Here is a 21,399-nt window from a genome sequence, read left to right on the forward strand (position 1 = left end):
TTTTTCAAATTTTAGCTGAACATATAATGAATTCGCCTCTATACTAGCAGAGATAACCGGCGTTGCCCGGGCGCACAAAGCAAATACAAGAAAGTTTTTGTTTTTTTTCGACACACTTGCTATACACAGGATATTGAGCACTTTTTGATTGCTTTATGACATTTCCATCCATTTAAGATTGTATAACAAAACATATTCCTGGGGAACTTGGCCTTTAAACACATCTGCTATATCCATGATATTAAGCACTTCTGAGTAACTACTTTCTCTATCCAGGATATTGAGCACTAAAGATTATGGTTTCTTTGGAACAAAATTTTAAAGAAAGACAGACACGCATTTAGACGCACCTGCTCTGTTAAGGATATTGAACAGGTAAAATTTAAACAGGTTTCTAGAGTATTACAAAAAGTAAGCTCTCCTCTTCAACGTATTGAGCGCTTTGAATTGTAGCTCTCGTTAAGTGATTATATTAAACTAAACCGCCAAAACAATTTTAGGGTTACAACTTGCTCTATGTATGATATTTAGCATTATTGATTATAGTTCCCAGCAAACAGGAAAAAAAGGACAGAGAAGTTATTTAACTCGGATAACGCGGTGTTTAAACACACCTGCTATCAAAGATCAAGAGCACTACTAAAACTAAGTTAAATTAAGTTTGAAGTACTACATGCTCTATCTATTGATCAGTTATAAAATTAAAGAAGCCTCCCGAGCATTACGATAAGGATCGTCTCTTAATTTTTTATATTTGTTTTACATTTTTTTTTTTAGTTTGATTGATCACTTTTGAATATGTGTCCCGAGCAACAGCAACAGAAGCACATAAATATTTCTGGGGTTATGCAAAATGATGCACTTTAGAAAATAACTTATTAAGCATGTTTTGTTTTGTTTTTGTTATTGTTTATTTTTGTTGTTGTTTTTTTTTGTTTTTTTGTTTTTTTGTGGACTATTATTCTCATCTGTAAAGTTGTTTTTCCCGAGGTTTCGGCTAACTGTTCCTCTGGCCTTAGTCATGTTGTTAACCGCGACGGGATAGAAATGCTGAATTTTTAACTGTACCTTCAGTAATTACTGCGTTCCATAGTCGTTGTTGTCTCACCACGTTTTGGCCAACTAATAATTTTGGTCAATTAACAACTTTGAGCGGCTTTGGGTAGGATTAAAACCGCTCTCTTCAGACAATGCTCACCTGGAACTGTAAAGATTCAATGTCTCTATCCACTGCGCCATGAGCCCCGTCGCAGTAAACAACCTGAAAAACGCCAGAGGAATAGTTGGCCGAAACGTCGTGAAAACTAGATGGAAAGAAACACCACTTTACCCTCTTCCTGCTCTGACGTAACCTTCCCCCGACTAGGTCATGGAAAGGATAAACAACTTCCTCGTATGAATAAAAAGGCCAACTCTTTCAATTAATTGATAAAACCGTCAACAAATAAGATTCAAAGGAATCGACCTGCAGGAAATGCCGTGTGTGTTTTTGTTTTTTTAATAAATTTTATGCACGTTTCAATTTTGATGTTTTCTACTATGCAGATCTAAAATCACTTGAGGAGAGATTTGATCCGCAAAAGTTTGAGGATTGGATACAGCGAGTCGAAATGGTAAAGAAAAAGGTAAGAAGCCATTTTGAATTTCAAAATTTTTGGATCCAAGCTGTTTTACATAATATTTTGAATCAATTTTCCAAATATAAGAATACAAGATAAAAATCTATTATATATATATATATATATATATATATATATATATATATATATATATATATATATATATATATATATATATATATATCGCTGTGTTTTGTGCAATTTCTGCATTTTCGGTGAGCACACGCACAAATAAGCAGACGCATATCATTTATATAATAGATTTTTATTGCAACAAAATCCCTTCTGTATTTGGAAAATGGATTCAAAGTATTATGTAAAACAGTTTGGATCCATTGGATCAATATATGTAATACTTGGAGGTATTTCTGCAACAGTATTTCTTTTCTCGGTAAATTGCGTCTGAACTTTACCGAAGACGTTTCGAATTCTTCATGCAGGATTTGCAATTGGGCAACTCACAGTAATATGTTTTTCTCAATTTTTCGTAATTTTAAACAACGTATTGCCCAACGGCGAGAACACCCAATGCGTGCTAGTCTACTGCTGCCTAATCTCACCGAATTTATCGATTCTTCCCTCGCAACTGTCGATCAATTTCCCACATATTCCCAAAGTATACTAGCCTGACCAAGTCTATATCTTCGTTAATTTTATAGTTACTTCCTAAAATTCGTACTCAGGTATAGCCAGTTTACATGATTCCAAACTACTTTGAAATCCGAGAAATTATGTCACCACCTGCTGATTTTTCGTTTCTTTCCTTTATTTTCAAGAACTACTTATTCTAAAGGACTTTTTAATACACGCCAACTGGGGACACTTTAACTACTAGACTGATCGCTGGTTGAGATACAACTTGGGCGGGGCCATTACCTGACTGCGCCTCCCTGGTCAACGAGAGTAGACGACCCAACCTAAGCTCTCCAATCGTCGACAACCGTTACGCTCCAATTTCTTGCCTTTAGCGTGTAGATCTATCTTTCCACTCAGAGTTCAAAACATGGCAGAAAACGCTAAAAAATATTGTCGAAATCCGAGCAACATTGATTTACCCTGCTGCAATCTCCGACAACAATTCTACTAACAAGTTATCTCGATTTGATAGACGGGGTCAACTGAAAATCTGATCTGCATAGTTGCTTGGTGCGGGTGGTTTAATATTCTGTTCGTTCATCAACATTCACTACACTGTTACTATTCCCCTTCTTTTTTAGTTTTGGCTAGCTGTTTTCTTTTTTCTTTTTTCTTTTAAAACATACACATTACGGTTTGCATTGTTTCGGGTCTCCAGTGCAAAATTATAAATCTCTTTTCTTTCTTTTTTTTTTCTTTCTGCTGTTAAATATATTTGTTACAAAACATCAAGTCAAACTATCATCAGTACCACCGGTTTCACTTTTCCGAATGATTGGTTAATCGATGTATTTCTTTCTATCTTTAGTTAACTGCAGGTCTGCTTTTATTTATTTTTAAATTACCTCAATGACGGTCTATTCATCTACTATAAAAAAAATGTCAATTACCATCCATACCGGCAGTTTCAAATCCCAACAATGTACTGATACATCTACATTATTGATTACAACTAAAGCAGAGTGCTTGATTACAAAAGTATCTAAAAAATGAGAACGCCATATCCTTATCCGGATGAATTATAAAAATCAGAATAACGTCAGTACCGATGGTTTCTTTTCTCTAAGGATTGGTGTAAATAACGTACTTTTCTACATCCTTATGAAAAATTTTCTTTTCCAACTATTCATTTTTAAGTTCAAAAGTATTTCTATCCCTCAATTGAAATGTTTCCAATTCGTTTCAACATTTTTCAATTTTATTTTTAAAAGTATCACTTTCTACTTTATCTCATCTTTTCTGTTCGAAAACAATTATCGGCCTTATACCTGTCTATTCGCCAGTTTAAATGCTTTCAATTTATCGTCAAGAACGGAACAGCATCAGAACGCATCCAATATATATTCTTAGCATTTTATTTATATATATATATATATATATATATATATATATATATATATATATATATATATATATATATATATACTAGCAGTTTAGCCTGGCTTTGCTCGGGCCCTATGTACTGTTCATAAGGTTATGTGCATATGTATATATTAAAAAGTGTGAATATGTAAAGTAATGCCTTTCTGTATAATAGTCTTCCTTAACTACCATAGACAAAAGACAGACAGCCATTTCCACTTTTATAGATATATTGATAGATAGATAGATAGATAGATAGATAGATAAATAGATTGGATGCAATATATAGTAATGATTTAAAAAGTATAAAAAAATAGACTCATGCGCCACCACCGAGGATCGAAACCAAAACGTTCAACTCACGATTTTGCCCCTGTCGTCAATGTCTGGGCTATGAAAACATGTTTAGTGCAAGAAGAAAAATTAAAGCACGAACCAATAGCTACTACGTTATGCATTCGTAATGCTGGCGTTCTACCTTCACCTGGCAAATTTCATTTTTTTTTTCACACTTTTGCACCGATTTTTCCGGGCTAAAACCCAAATATAAAGTTTTGCATGAATTCAAATATCTTATATATGAAGTTTCATATCTGTAGACCAAAAACTCTAGTAGGAGTTTGGCAGGCAAAATTTGTTAAATAAAAATATATACGTATACATAAATATATATGGAAACAATTTTATGTTTACTATAACTTTTTACGCAAATATTATGCAAGTATAAATCATGTAGAATATCTGCATGAATATAATTACACGCAGTAGTTAACTAAAGATGATTATCCCATTAGAAAACCGAATCAACTAATACGGAATTAATTAAGATGAATGTTTAAAAGAATATGCAAATTCGCTAGATTTTTTGTTAGTGAATGCAATTCAACAACCCATATATAAGAAAATTGTATTTTCTTTTTAAATAAATAGAAAAGAGGTTTGCCTTTTTTCTGTTGTTCTTGGCCTTCGGGCCGGGATCAAAGTGCAGTGCAGATACAGCAAGCAAAGGCCATATGTGGGAGCAATCCCACATATAAGATTTTGGTCAATGTAGGGGCAACCCTTCATACCAATTGTCACTATCCAGCTCCCCTACTCCCCGGGGAGTTGGTCCTCATTTCCTCTTTACCCCTCAAGTAAAAAATCGGCCTTGTGCCTAATTTGCTCGGTGGGGGAGCAAATAAATACCCTGTTGTTCTTGGCCTTCGTGTCAGGATCAAAGTGTAGTATCTGTCTGCAGATGCTGCACTTAAGGTAATTTGTCCCGGTCAATGGAGCGGAACCCCTCTATACTGGGACAATTATTATATTTGGTCCCAACCAGAGTGCCTCCTTTTGCCTTTTTCGGGGAGCTGGTTTAACCCCACATAAAAACGACCTCGTGTCACATTTTGCTTTGGTGGGAAAGCAAATAAATACTAATAGAAAATAGGGTTTTTAATATGAATATAAATACACACAAAAGAAAAACGAATTTATAGGAATATATATATATGTATAGATTATTTTCTTTCTTTAGAAAAATCAGTTTGAAGACTTTCAAATTATCGTTAAGCATAAAATAATATCAAAGCACATACAGCAACATTTTTTCCAACATCAGAAATAATCAGTTTACAGACTATAAAATTCTCGTTAAGAATAAAATAATATCAATCACACACAACATTTTTTTTAAATCAGAAATAATCAGTTTTAATTCTTACAAGTTATTATCAAGCATAATTTACAGGACCGGCGGTTTTACTGATTCTAGCCCCCTACTCTTTCAAATATTCGCCCTCTCCCAGTACCAATATCCTCATCCTTGGTTTTTGTCCGAGTCTGAACAGCTCCTTTCACGGCATCAATGGCGGTTCGCTCACTGGAATATTCCTTTACAAGTGCCAAGCACAACTGCTTTCATATCAGTTGGGTGTTTTCTTTAAACTACACCCCAATAATCAGTTATACCGGTCCTTCTGCTGCCTCATAGGCTGGCAGGATCAATTCTGCATCCTGCAATCCAAACACCCGTTTGCTTTTTTGGTACTGCCTGTAATCAATGATCCAATTCTCTTGGGTTGCCCTTAAATCCGGGAATTTTTAGATTCCTAAGAGAGTCCAGAAGATCTCCGTCACCTACGGGGACTAATTCATCCTCCACCCTCTCTTCGATCTGTTCCTGGATTCTATCTATCCATTCTGTGGAACTTTCCAGACGTTCGCCGCTCTCCGTGTCCACCCCGCTATTCAACAACCCCGTTTTATCCTCTTCTGACCCACTCATTTTCCTTTCTCTCATTATTTAATCACAAACAACAATAACAACGAAAGGAAAAAATATCATCTTTAAATTTTAACGATTTACTCATGTCAAATAATAATCTAAAAACGTTAATTACCAAACATTTCACAATGTGACTCACCAATCGGTAGTTTAATAAAATGGTAACTATTCTTCACTTTAAAATATGATTCACGTCAACCGAAGCCTCTCTTTTCAATTAATTAATTGTTCTCTCTCTCTCTCTCTCTCTCTCTCTCTCTCTCTCTCTCTCTCTCTCTCTCTCTCTCTCTCTCTCTCTCTCTCCTTATTATTCGCCTTCAAGGATCCACACCGACGACAAGGTAAAATAATAGCTCAAGTCAAAAATGAAAATTAACTCACCCGTCACTGTGGCTTGACACACTCTCAAGAGGGCGAATTCTTGCGTGACTGACGCCAACTATAACAGGCTTAAATTAGTGTACAGATGCAACATGGAAATTCTGTGTGACGGTCAACAAAGGTGACCAAAATTCGTGATCGTCTAGAGATGTTTTATAACAGGCCGAAATCCTGCGTGATGGTAGCAGTTATCAAATGTGACTAAAATTCATGAACGTTCTCAACTCAGGGTGAATCCCGGTCGCGGCAACCAATATTACACGGTAAAGACCCGGGGTTATCCCAGTCAAACGTCATATCTTAGCCAAAGGGTGCCAATATAACGCGGTGAAGTCCGTTGTGTTCATCGGTACATAAGTGTAGTCCTAGGTGTTCTGATTTCGGAACACCCAAGGAAGTTCAATAGCGTCATCTTGATCGCTTATACGATGACGACGTTGATGCACGATTCCAGTGTCCCTAGCCTCACCAGTGTTCCGTAGGAAAAAGAACAAAAATTATAATAAAATAATATTGAAAAAATAACAAGTGAACAACTCAAAGTCTCTAGGGAAATACACATGTCGCGGGCCACGGTTCGCTGGCGTCAGGTTGGTCAACTTTCTTTTCCTGCTTTCTGTCTCCTGAACGAAATAAACTCCAATAAATAGCATTTGTTTGTTACTGAGTCACGAATTCCGTAGGCAACAATAAAATAACTCCAGTCGTAAGTCCTTGTTTTTTTATAAAAATTAATAATTAAATAAATTCTGGATACAATAATGTAATTTACAGATATGAAAAGAAAAAAATATGCGACCTTTTGTTCAACAACGCAGCGTGCGTGGACAGTTGCTCAAAAAAAAACTTTTGCGACGACTGATTGTCTTCTCTTTCCTCCCTCTTTTGCCATCAATGTGTGAGTGGAAGGTTTTATAAAAACTCTCAGCTGCTAAAAAACTGGCAATAAACGCTTCACACATCTTTTTATACTAAGGTAACGGGTTAGGGCTGGCGAAGTCTGGAAGTTTCATTCAGCTACTTTATCTTCATAAGGTTAAAATTGAATACGTCCTGATCGGCTAAATTGGTAAAATCACTTGTGCATATTAATTAAGTAACTTTCCACCAGAAGTTTCCGCACAGTCAACTCTGAAACCTTGATCCCGGGTCTATATTCAAGACAAAAAAATAATGCTTATTATTCTACACCATGCAATGGATTCTTTCATAAAACAATATTATTCAATATTATTATCAATCTTCTAATTCAGCTGAAGTTAGTTTCCCTTCTTTTTGATTTGCGTCACCAAAGAAGCAAATTGAATCAGCAAGACAACGAGGAGTTGCTGGGGATTGTTCACATAATAAAAAGCTTTAATGCAGCTCTAATTTTACCGTTACTGATATAATTTTCGACCATCACAAGTGGTTGTGTCACTGAGCGTTACTGATGTTGTTCTCTCTTCTGATCTTAAGCATCTAAAACCAAGCTACGTTCCTCTCATCACCAGCGCCCAGATCTTTGTCTTGGCTCAAGTAACATAAATAGTTTTTTTTCTTTATAAGCTCCTTCGCAACAGTTTCATCGTCGACTCTTAACACAAGTCCTAATCAGCTCAATTATCATGCCCAATCCTGCCATCAATCAGCGCGATACCCGAAAAAAGCAATACTGCATTGTGTTTTCTTAAAATACCTGACCGCTTAAGTCTTAAATTTGATACATTTTCTAGAATCAAATTCATTTAATGTATTTTGATTAAAATTGGAATAAAGATTTTAGATGTAAAATTTAGTACCACCAAATCACTTTTTAAATGTCATAATTAAAACATGTGGTTTAACAGTGTAACTTTCAAAATCCAACGGGGCATTTCTAAACAAAAAATGAAAAAGTCTATCCATATAAAATATATGTGTTTTGATTGACAACTTTTTGGCATTTTTCCGGATCGCGTCTACATCTTCTTACAATATCCATCATCAATATGTTGCTTCTGCTTTATCAAATAGCTGTACATAGACGGAGATCACAAAGATGCCACTGGTTGAAGCTTTGGCGCTGAGAAAGAAAGATGGTTGTTGACAAGTACTATAACTTCTGGTAAAGCAAAGAATATTTGTCATAATTTACATCGAAAATTGGTCTTTTTCTTACAGATTCATAATATAGTTCGTCAAAAAATGGAGGAAATTTTTGAAACTATTACAATATCAAGGGAGACAACAGTTGCCAAATTTAGTCAGACGACGGGAATAAATATGGTACGTTTTTATTTATTTTTCTTTAATTAATTAATTATTATTATTATTATTATTATTATTATTATTATTATTATTATTATTATTATTATTATTATTTATTCTCTAAAAGTTTTCACGTAGGTCATCCTATATAATTACTAAGGCTGTAACAATAGAATATTCTTATCATTATTTTAACTCCCGAATATACATCCGACACGGACACAGTAAATCAATCGAGAACCATATCATCCAATCCAAAAACATATGAGATATTAACTGATAATAGCAGGTGATTTTTTTCCTGGAGTCTGAATGATAAAAGTATTCACAGATTTTCATAACTCTTCATCTTTCGATAACCATTGCGAATGACTTTGCATTATCGCAAAACTGCTTACCATTGGTTGCGATCATTATTCTTCTTTTGAATTTAAGTGGCAATACGCCTCTCCAAAGTCTCAGTACTATGTGTACTTTTCCAGTGGAGGTTTGCTTACTGCTATTCTACATCGGTTTATCAAACATTATTTCTACTCACTAGAAGCTCTCTAAAAGGTCATCATCTGAGCTTATTCATCAAAAACAATCGATAGTGTTCTATGGAATCTGAGTGACAACGATCTCCCTAGATTTCCAGAAGTTTTGACCTCTTTCGTGAATCTTTGCAAATAAGTGCATTATCGCAACAGCGTCTTGCCATTGATTTCTCACTCACAGAAACCATTGGTTTTCACTAGAATTTGGCTCGCAATAATCCTAGTCCTCTTTGCAATATTTTATTGGAGGTCTCATTAGGGCTCTCTTTCCTCGATCTTTCCATCTACCTTAACCCTTCACGACTACTTTTTGTGATATCAATCGAGACTAATGCTTTTTACTTAAGATTTCTTTTGTTTTTGTCATTTCTGTTTGCAATCTCAATAGTAGTCTGTTTTTCTTTAAGTCCAATTTCTCTTAATCTTTTTTCTATTTTTTAATGTTTCATAGTACTCCTAGAATTACTGGCATTATACCGACTTTATTATTATTACTTTTATTATTATTATTATTATTATTATTATTATTATTATTATTATTATTGGCTCACAAGAAGCTTTCACACAGGACATCAAACATCTCTCCTTGAAAAAACATGTGGCGTTCCCTGGAAGCTGAGTGACAAGTCTCCCCAGATTTCCAGTACTCTCCACGTCTTTCGCTGGCAGTCGTCATTATTATTATTATTATTATTATTATTATTATTATTATTATATACTTGCTTCGGTGACATATTCTTGCTAGTTTCTATAATGTAAGTGCTGAGTTTGCTAATGAACAGGTAATTGTGACAATTTCTAGTTAACTTATGCTACTCCCAAATGTAGGAGATACTGCTGGAATGCTGGTCCTATTTGGGCTACAGAACAGATATTAATCTATCAATCAAGGATGAGATATTACCTGGGGGATAGTCTCATGACAACTGAACAGATATTACATTACTCCCCCACCAAACAAAGAAACAAGAAATGCCTGGGAGGAGGTTATTATCATATCAGAACAGATACAACACTATCCATTCTAAAAGAAAAAGGAGGGACAATGCTTGGGAGGGTGCTAATATGACGAACATATTCTTCATGATCTCCAACAGAGTAGGTAATGCTTGGGAAGAGGCCCTCATGATAAAAGAACTGATATAAAACTTTCTAAAAGAGAGGAGGTAATGACTGGATGGTCTCATCACAGATCCTCTCCAAATCAAGATTGAAAGATGGTATAATAAGCTGAATTGATCACTAACAGAGTGTACAAGCGTACAAAATGAATGCAAGTTCCGTAGAACCCCGGGATACGGCATTAAAAAATTATTAACAAAATACAGTACAGTATATAATCAAATAACATTATTAATAACACCGTAAGCATATCCTTTTATACTGAGGCAAATACCGTAACCAGGGGCCGGAAAAACATCGTATTCCACATCATAACCTGAAAAAACTGTATTTTAGGGCCACTGCATCCCGGAGTTCTAGCGTAAAAGTATAATTTCGGTTTTATCTAGTAATAAGCATGATTTTTTATTATTTATTTACTAAACGGTTTTCGCACATGTTATTTGTTACCCACTTCTCAATTTGCAGTAAAATATATTTGTTGCAGTCGAAGATTCGTCCTTAAGAATCAGTCCAACAGTTGGGGGCATTTTTGAGTACGGAATGATCTTGTATCTATCGGGCTGGGGTATGGTCTGATGCAATTCTAGAAGATCCACCCTCCCAAGCTTTACCCTCTCTCTTTGAGAGCAAATTAGTTTATTGCTATTCACCCGAGGCACCTCTACTGGAGAATGCCACCGAGACTGCTCAGGCATTTGTGTGAGCCAGAGTATATCTCCGCTTGTGTGCTGGCTTTCCACTCCCCACTTTTAACCTTGCCTTATATCTTCCCGCAATGGAAGGCAAGTATACGTCTCAGTCTTCAACTTAGGATCAAAGCGTTGTATCTATTCTGCCTCGGTCAGTAAAGATATCCTTTTATACTTAGACAATTTTGGGGTCCAATTCCAAACTGCCTTTTTATGGGAGCTAGATTTTTCCCACATAAAACGTCAACCATTTCTAATTCTGAGCTCGTGAGGAGGAAAGTAAATAGTGATTACTAATTGGCAATAAGCTGTGGTGATTCCTGGAGTTTTGGTGAATTCCAAATTTGGATCTGCAAACCCAAACTCCTCTCTCTCTTCAGAATAGTTTCTATGACTTCCTTCGTAGAAAATATGGCTTCATGTCGCAGAAAATATAATCGTTTTTTGACAATTTTCTTTTTTGTAATTGACCGTTACAGTAGATTGATATTTTTCAAATTGTTTCAACTGATCATATGATTTTATTTGTTTTCATTTTTTTTTTTTTTTAACTGGAGAGTAAAATGTGATCACGCTGTAACAAAAGGCCTGTTTGCTGAGTCGTTTTTAACTGCTGACGTCAAATAAGTTGGTGCTAAGCAAATAAATAAAACGTTTCGAAGAGAACTGTTACACACTATATAAGAACATATATTTCCCATTTCTGCCTAAGTAACCTATATTTATAAAGCGTCATGTGATCAAATGAAGGCTATATTTACTTTAATTTATTTATATGCCAAGGAGGTAAAAAAAAGCAGAAACAATTCGTGAAATGCAGATGCTTCCAATTTTTGTGGAATTTTAATAATAGGTATTAGACATCAAATAAATATCCTTCAAGTTCCATTCTAAATATTTAAAGGATTTTTAGGATCAAAATATGGGGTCGATTTGTAACTGATAAATTCAAACATATAAGTTATGCATTGAGACACATACTTATTAGACGAAAATTAAGTGAGATTCACTGAATTTTAATTTGTTCTCAAGTCTCTAGCCTTTATTTTTAGACATTTTCAAGAATCAAAAGTTTGTAATAGATTTTAATAACACTTGAATAAGGATTCCAGCCATAAGGTTAATATAATGAAATTTTCTAATGAAACTGTTCGTTACCCTTTAATTTTTCAGCTACCTGTCCGAAAGAAACAACATTTATAGCCTCGTCAAAAAGCTTCTATCGATATATATAACAATGTGTATTTATTTGCATATATACACACATGCACTCATACACATATACACATACATTTTTTCACGCAAACAGTAACGAATACAAAATAAGGAAAGGAAAGTCAGACACCTTCAATTTACCTTCATGAAACGTTTTATTTCTGTCTCTAGACTTTCAGATTTCTATACCAATTTATATGTTTTTCTTTCCTTTTTTCTTTTTCATATATTTCTTTATTATTTTGGGTAAATGTTTTTGATATATATGCATAAAATTCCCTTGCTTCTGCCTCCCTCCCTTTCTCTCTCTCTCTCTCTATATATATATATATATAGATATATATATATATATATGTGTGTGTGTGTGTGTGTGTGTGTGTGTGTGTAATTCTTGGTTCGTTCAAAATCGGTAAAACCATATTTCTACATTACTAATTTATTTGAAATTTTCAGACAACCCATCTTTAGAGTCGAGGGATGTTTCTATGTTATTAAAATTAATTAACATCGCCAATTATAAAAATATTAAATAAAATAAAAATATTTTTCGTAAGCCGATAGTGCGGACCTGTTTTGTTGGTAGAACTGAACTTCCGTTTCAATTCATTTCATACACCACGATTTGACGAGACGAATTAGAAGATTTAATTTTCTGTTTACTCGATGAGTAAAAAAAAAATAATTCGTTTGTTTATCTTCCAAATTTTTTAATTTAATTTTTTTTCTTTATTATATAAGGCAAAAAAGTTGTTCGCTGGCGTTTAAAGTTGAAGCATTACAAATGGCGGTAGACTCTGTGTTAAACACGTTAACTTTGTGAAAGTGAGTTAAAACTAAAAAACTATACAAAATACTGTTAAAAACCACCGAATACATGTCTGCATATGTCACGGTAACATATATTGAGTGAGTTTCTGACAGTATTTTGTATAGCTTTTTAGTTTTAACTCATTTTCCCAAACTTAACGTGTTCAACACAGTCTGCCGCCATATACATTTTTCCAATATACCGATAAACACTACATGTTGTCGAATCTATTAAACATTTTAAACCAAATAAAAACACTAAAATCTTATCCAGTTAGGTAGAAAAGTAACTTACCTTACCTTTGATAACATTTATTTGTTATATTTATTTCTCGACAACTTTTTCGTTTCTGTGTTTAGTAATAGAATCCCGTTTTATTTACTGTAACGTTTAGTCGGCTTGAAAAACAGTGTTTATCAGTGTATTTGAAAAATACAAATGGTGGCGGACACTGTTGATTATGTTAAGTTTGGGAAAATGATTTAAAACTAAAAACTATACAAAATACTGTCAGAAACCCACCGAATATGCCAGCCTATGTCACGATAACATATAATCAGTGGATGTCTGACACTGTTTTGTATAGTTTTTTTAGTTTTTAACTGATTTTCCCTAACTTAACGTATTCAACAGAGTCCACGACTATTCGTCTTTTTCAAATACATCGATAAACACTGCGTTTTTGAGCCGATTAAACATTTTACATTAAATAAAAACACTAAAAAATTATCCAGTTAGGTAGAAACGTAATTTACCTTACCTTTGCTTTCATTTATTCGTTTTTGGACAACTTTTTCGAATCTGTGTATAGTAACTCACCCAAATATTAATTAAAAACTCACATTTTTTAATACAATAAAAAGAACTCTATTTAGCGTACCAACGTTTTAGCAACGATCGGCTTAATCCACTGAATATTGGTCGAGCCCAAACCATGATAACATGACTGTCGAGGATCCGGATCCAATTCTGCAAGAGTACCATTTTTTCATTTTTTTTATTTTTTTTTAATTTTTGGAGTGGATTGTTGTATTAAGACTATAAGAAACATGCATTTTCTCTTTTTATTAGAATTTTCCATTACACCAAATTGAGCCACAGCAACGCGTGGCAGGGTACAGCTAGTATATTCATTTATTTATTTATATATATATATATATATATATATATATATATATAACAAGTAGTTAATAAAACATGTAAAAAACACTTTGAAAAAGAGTTAAAACATATTTAATTTTAAGAAGGAAGCACAAAGTAAGTGGATAGTTTCCGCGGAGTTTCGAAGAAATACTTTCCTTCTCATCAGAGGGTAGGATTTAGCAAAATGCGGGATCGGATTTTGCTTGCAAAAGTATTTTATGAAACTACAAGTAAGTCATAGATCTTACTTGGTAACAAATAGTGAAGGAGAGAGAATATGGTGAAGAAAAGAAGATTGCACGTGAATGAATAGTCTGGTGAAGCGTAAAATATGTAAGCGTTATATATATATATATATATATATATATATATATATATATATATATATATATAAAGAGAGAGAGAGAGTATGGTATTTTTCCTTAGGCTTCTGGAAAAAAAAAATAATGTGAAAGTAAGTTACTCGACAACACCATCGATTAAGTCCATCATCTCTAGAGAATCAAATAAATAGACTGCTCTTGCTTAGCCAAAAATTAGTGCCCACTAGATGGCAATTGTAAGGCTGAATCCCTTGAATACGAAGCCACTATCACTGACCAATCTAGAAACATACCTGAAACATGATACAAGATTCAATTAAGCAAAAATAGTATTCACATATGAGCTCCTTTAGAGCGAAAACAAGAATTAAGTCAGACTTAGCCACCCGCGTTTGGGTGCTTAAAGAAAAGGGTGCACATTTTCTCATTCAATGGAGGAAAATTGGACACAAAGCCTCAATGAAATGGAAACAATGCTCACTTTGAAATGCTGAGAAACATCATATTTTACGGTTATTTCATGACCCAGGAGAAAGCGTTTAAATGTGCGCAGTGAATACCTGAAATGTCGTATACACATGAGAAGAGCACTCCTTATAAACTGGGACGGTAAAAAAGACAAAACCCGAATTAAATTTTTTTTTTTAATGTATATATTTTATATATTTTATTTAATTGTATTTATATTTTTTTATTTTTATAACTTATATTTTAGATTTTATTTTTAATTTATTTTAATGTTAAATTATTATATCGAATAGAAAAAAGAGGAATATAATTATAAGGGCATATTATATAGCATTTCCTCGGGCTAGATAAACATTCCCCCAAAAAACAATGACTACATTTAAATGTTAAATTTTTAAATATAATTTTATTATGAATTTTTAAATATAATTTTATTATGAATTTTTAAATATAATTTTATTATGAATCTTTAAATATAATTTTATTATGAATTTTTAAATATAATTTTATTATGAATTTTTAAATATAATTTTATTATGAATTTTTAAATAAAAATGTAATTTGATATTGGAATTGATTTTAAATATTTAATTGAAGTCGGTTTTAGTTTTAATTAAAATTTGGAGGAATTATAAAAATAAAATTTAAAAGTTAAATTAAAGTTGGGTTTTAAATTTAATAAATTTGTCCAATCCGATGGATTAGGTTTAAAATAAAATTTATTTATGATAGGTACCTTCAGGCTATTTAAAAATAATTACACTTGACCTATATTAAATAAGTTGGTAGAAGGGATATGAAGATAGTATATAGTATAGTAAGAAGAATAAAATAAAATATAAAATGATAAAATAATAATTACCAATTTTAAATTAGCTTTCAAGTCAATAAAAAGTTATCTTCTTTTAGACCAGAAAAAAATTAAAATTAATAGATTAAAAAATATATTTTTATACGTGACGCGATAAACAATTAAAATATATTAAACTAACATATAACAGAAAAATTTTAAATATATATTTTAATTTTTTCTGTTATATGTTATTTGTATATATTTGAACTGTTATCGCGTAAAATTGCTTTTTTACTTTTTTTTCTCTTTCTTTTTCTTTTTGTCTTGTTTTCTTTGGTGTCGAAAACATTAGATATTTTTTTCAAGTTTTTTAAAAACGAGATTTGAACTAACTCTTGTAATGTATGTATATGGATCCAATTCCAGTTATAAAACAGATGAGTATCGGCTGAAGGGAGCTTGATATTGATATTGGTATCTAAAACGGTCGCCTATTATCAAGTTTGAAACCGACGGGTACGATGACTTATCTCATATAAACTTTCTGCAAATAAACATATAAAGAATACCCTTGCATTTCCGGAATTTTCTCTATAATAGAGCACTCTGCTGGTATCCATTTTTCAAAAAAGTATAACTAAGCATATATATATATATATATATATATATATATATATATATATATATATGAACCCTTTTTCGGGGTCAACGGCCAACTAGTACTCTGTGTGTGTGTGTGTGTGTGTGTGTGTGTGTGTGTGTGTGTGTGTGTGTGTGTGTGTGTGTGTGTGTGTGTGTGTGTGTGTGTGTGTGTGTGTTGGGGTGGAGAGGGCTCCCGTAAGCCGTGGTGAAGGCAGCCTTTCTAGGAGAAGCAAATCTCTGATTTAAAAAAAAACATAAAGCGGGAGACCAGTACCAGCATTAAGCTGGTCTGCAGTTTAACGAGTTAATGGCTATCTTGCTCTTGATTTTTGCTGGATCTCAACATTCTGAACCGAGAGAGAGACTTAGCTGTCGTACAAAGCTAAGACTCTGTAACATCATCTGTGTATAGATACTCGCTCAGGCATTTGTCTATTAAAATGGTCCTGTGGTGATGGAAGTCACTTTTGGGCTCATGAACTTTAAGTGTCTGAGGGTACGGCACTCGTCTGGCAAGACGTTGCAATCATCATATAATTTTAACATCTAAATTAAATCTAATTTAAAAACCGGTAATTTTCTCGATGTTACTTTCAACCTAGCAAAAAAGTACATTTGAACCGTACACTAAAAACAGCCCCAACACATTATATACACACTCCTTATCCGACTACCCAAACTACATCATTAACTACATTCCCAAATCCATGGAAAATAGGATTAATACTAACTTCTCAAAACAAGAAATTTTTAATAAGCACAAACCTTTCTATGAAGCGGTTTTTAAAAAATAGTGGATATACCACCATCAACTACATCGAACGAACTCTCCTAATAATAATAATAATAATAATAATAATAATAATAATAATAATAATAATAATAATAAACACAGATCTAGGAAAATTATTTGGTTCAACCTTTCCTTTCATATTATGATAAAAGATAAGCTTGGGGGAAAATCTTCAAATTAGTTAAAACGCACTTCCTCCCAAATAACATATTACATAAAATTTTCGATAAAAACACCATAAAACTCCGTTACAGTTGCAGCAACAATCTAGAAACAATAATTAAGAAACACAATAATAGAATACTTAAAAACAACAACAATAATTATAATGATATTAGTAACTCCAAAAATTGCAACTGCATGAATAAGGCAGAATGCCCACTAGAACAACAATGCTTACGGTCTGGAGTTGTTTACAAAGCTACCATTTCACGAATAGAAAACCTTAACGATAAAAAAATAACTATATTGGGTTTGCTGGTACCTGTTTTAGGGTCGTTTTAGAGTCCACAAATGCTCTTTTAATAACCCCAATCACCGAATAAAACCTCTTTAACTACCCACTACTCAAGTTTGATTCAATATAATATCACATCCACCATAAAATGGGAAATTCTCAAAAAATTCAATACTTGTAAATCTCTATATTTCCTTTACCTTCTTTGTCTGCATGAAACAAATTTTATTACTTATTTTAGAGATAGAGACAAATTATTAAATATTAGAAATGAATTGTCGGTTGTTTGCAGGCATTATAAATCCCACCTTCTCAGCAACTTCACGCCATACTAAACACTATTTCCCTCAAGCAAATTATCTTAACTCTAAACTTTAATTATTATAATCATATACTTAACTTACTATGATTTCTTAAATAAAATCACCGAAGCTATGTTAATTAAAACTCTAAATTGTTCCGAAGAGTAAGTAAAAAAACTCCATCTTTTTATACTCCTTGACTCAAACTCTATTACTACTATTAATTTGACTCAAACTCTATTACTACCCAATAAATTTATAACTGTTTTCCTTTTGTTGCTCTCGTTCCTTTCATCACTCTTGATAATTATAAATCTATTACTATATATTTATAAATCTATAATTATTTCCCTTATTATTTTGTATAAAAATGACTTCATATTAATTTGATGGGGGCATCTTAAATAGGACGCGTCTTTACTATATCTACCTCCTACCACTGCTGAGTTTTGTAGACACTTTGACCCATTGTGACTTTGGAGACTTACGCTAGCCCTCACTTGTTTTCCTTTTTCGACCTTTTTTATGACACGCAGAAACTATGCACTTCCGTTATTTTATCATTTCTTATTTATCCTCTTCTTATTTTGTCATATCTTCCCCTTTTTTCTTTTCTTTATTTTATTCCTTAAAACAAACAACTTCTTCTTGACATTCTACATCTACTTTTTTCCTCTCTCTTTTTTTTAATTCTAATTTCTAATTCTAATTCATTTTAATATACTTTTTCTCTTCTCCCATCCATTCTCCTTCTTTTCTTTCTCACTCTCCTCCCTCGTTTCCCTCTCTATCCATTACTCAAACTCTTGGTTTTTAATATCCATATGCAATCAAAACTCTTTTCCTTACAATTTATTTTGACTTAAATTGTCTGATGACATAGGTTGAATAATTTGTTTATCCCTTCCATAGAAACAATCTTGTAATGATTTAAGCAAATATTCCTGTGATTGAAATAATAAAAACATATTTAGCTCTACCAATGTATCGAGCACTTTTCCTGTTTTTTACCAAATATACCTCTTAATATATATATATATATATATATATATATATATATATATATATATATATATATATGTATATATATATATATATAATGATGATTGTGTAGTTCCAACCAGAGAAAAAGTGTATATTTAAAAGTGTAGCCATCAACAATTGTAGTTTTTTTTAGACTTTTGTCATTTTTTAATATTTAAAATATATATATATATATATATATATATATATATATATATATATATATATATATATATATATACCAAAAGTTTGGATGTAAGAAAAATCCGTAGTCCATGGATTTTCAAATATACACTTTTTCATCAGAGGATTAAAAACATTATTGCATTATTATTTTGCAAGACTTTGAAAAAATATATAAAACTTTTTTCTGCGAATTAAAATAGATGTAAGAAGGCATGTTAAATAGAAATAAAGATATATAAGATGTCGAAATGAGTCAAACAATCTATAAAGTTATACGAAATATATTTAATTCAAGTAAAGTTCTACGAAATATATTTAATTCAAGTAAAGTTATACGAAATATATTTAATTCAAGTAAAGTTATACGAAATATATTTAACTCAAGTAAAGTTATACGAAATATATTTAATTCAAGTAAAGTTATACGAAATATATTTAACTCAAGTAAAGTTATACGAAATATATTTAATTCAAGTAAAGTTATACGAAATATATTTAACTCAAGTAAAGTTATACGAAATATATTTAATTCAAGTAAAGTTATACGAAATATATTTAACTCAAGTAAAGTTATACGAAATATATTTAACTCAAGTAAAGTTATACGAAATATATTTAACTCAAGTAAAGTTATACGAAATATATTTAACTCAAGTAAAGTTATACGAAATATATTTAACTCAAGTAAAGTTATACGAAATATATTTAACTCAAGTAAAGTTATACGAAATATATTTATGTTTCATTCCCCAATCATCAACATGTTTATCAAATGTTTAAGTAAAAAAGTAAATACTGAAAACTTATATGCATAATATATTATGCATAAAATTATGATTCGCCACTGTTCGCAGTAACATATATCTTTTTAATTTTCTAATTTTAAAGTTTTTTCTTTCTCTCGTTTTGATTTCGCTTTTTTAACTTCATTAATTCAAAACTTAATTGATAAGAACATTATTAGTAGTGCGAACACTGGCGGAAGATAATTTTTTCTGTCATTCGTCAACATATTAGTCATTAGTATAACATATTGATTTCCAGAATTTCCTCGTTTGCAGAGTCTGACGACAGGATATGGTTATTATTTATGCAAGACGCCGGAAACGGTGCCAGAAAGCCAAGACATTATCCTGAAAGACAAACTTTCCGGAAAATTCGTTTATGACAATAAAAGTAAGCATGAAATTATTTCCGAATAAAATAATGTTAAGATATTGTTTGTATAATAGTTTAGCCTTATTAGCCTTATTTAGCCTTTATTGTTTGTATAATAGTTTAGCCTTATTAGCCTTATTTAGCCTTTATTGTTTGTATAATAGTTTAGCCTTATTTGTGGGTCTGCCTGTTTGTCAGACTGAAGTTGTTTCCTTTTGTTATAAAAATAAAACTCTTGACAGATTAATAACTACACAGTATTAATAGTTTATGCAATTTGATGTGTCGACTGTGACAAGAACATGGAATAAGGTCTTGAAGTGTGTTGCTAGACTGAATCAATGGACTTTTGTTTTAATCAAAGTGTAGCATCTGTTTTGTTACTACTATGTTTTGTCCTCGGTCAGTAAACGAGAAATTCTTTAGCCCCCATTTAAGAATGCCTCTTTTAGGAAAAATGGATTTTTCAACCTTATGTTAACTCTGTCCCTATACTCAAGGTCGCATGTGAAGTCGAGGAAGGTTTAATTCAGGAGAGGGATCGAGGAGGATAAAATAGGAGCTGGATGATCACATAAAACGCAATGATAGCTACATAGTAATAGTTGGTAAAAGAATTAAATGCACTTGCGTCCCCTCGACAAACATACTTCCGACCATGGCAATAAGCAGCAAAAGCAATATTAAGGTCCCTAGATGCCAGAAAACCTTCTACTCTAAGAGTTTCCTCCCTAGGATTACTACACTTTGGAATTATATCCCTCTTTACTGCTTCCCTAATCGTACTAACATGCAAAAGTTTAAACTTAATGTGAACAGACATCTCGCTGCTCAATTCCCCACAATCTCATGCAAGACCTGATCCCAAATAAGTCTGCCTTACGAGCGAGTGGCAATACGCATTGTTGTAGGTGCAAAAAGGATTTAAAAACGGTGCCTGAATTGGTGAATAAATAATAGTAGTAGTAGTTGAGTTAGCATTTATAATAGTATAATAACAGTAGTAGTAGTAGTAGTAGTAGTAGTAGTAGTAGTAGCAGCAGCAGTAGTAGTATTGAAAGCGGATTCTGAATAAAAACTTAAAGGAAAAAAGAAACACGGTGGACACAAAACTGGAATTGTGGCTTCTGAAAGCGTCGAGAATATAAATGAAAAAGTCAAGTAAAAATGATTGAAATGAAATCCTAAAAATGTTGCTCAATTTTGTTTCCTTTCGCAGCCGCCATGTTTAAAAATGGCGGT

General features: G+C 32.3%; 1 protein-coding gene across 4 annotated transcripts in view; it reads left to right on the forward strand.

The window, feature by feature from the left end:
* LOC145266488 (uncharacterized) overlaps window positions 1–21,399 on the forward strand; it is a 167,585-nt gene that overhangs the window by 88,928 nt on the left and 57,258 nt on the right. For 3 of the 4 annotated variants that reach the window (XM_080122207.1, XM_080122210.1, XM_080122209.1), the window contains 3 exons: window positions 1,546–1,625; window positions 8,410–8,514; window positions 20,061–20,175. In XM_080122207.1, coding sequence (XP_079978333.1) covers window positions 1,546–1,625; window positions 8,410–8,514; window positions 20,061–20,175 — 300 coding nt within the window. The remainder of the gene's footprint in view (window positions 1–1,545; window positions 1,626–8,409; window positions 8,515–20,060; window positions 20,176–21,399) is intronic. The other variant, XM_080122208.1, reaches the window with a different exon arrangement.

Source organism: Euprymna scolopes, chromosome 41 (genome assembly GCF_053919585.1).
Source record: "Euprymna scolopes isolate OS-2025 chromosome 41, ASM5391958v1, whole genome shotgun sequence".
NCBI lineage: Eukaryota > Metazoa > Mollusca > Cephalopoda > Sepiida > Sepiolidae > Euprymna > Euprymna scolopes.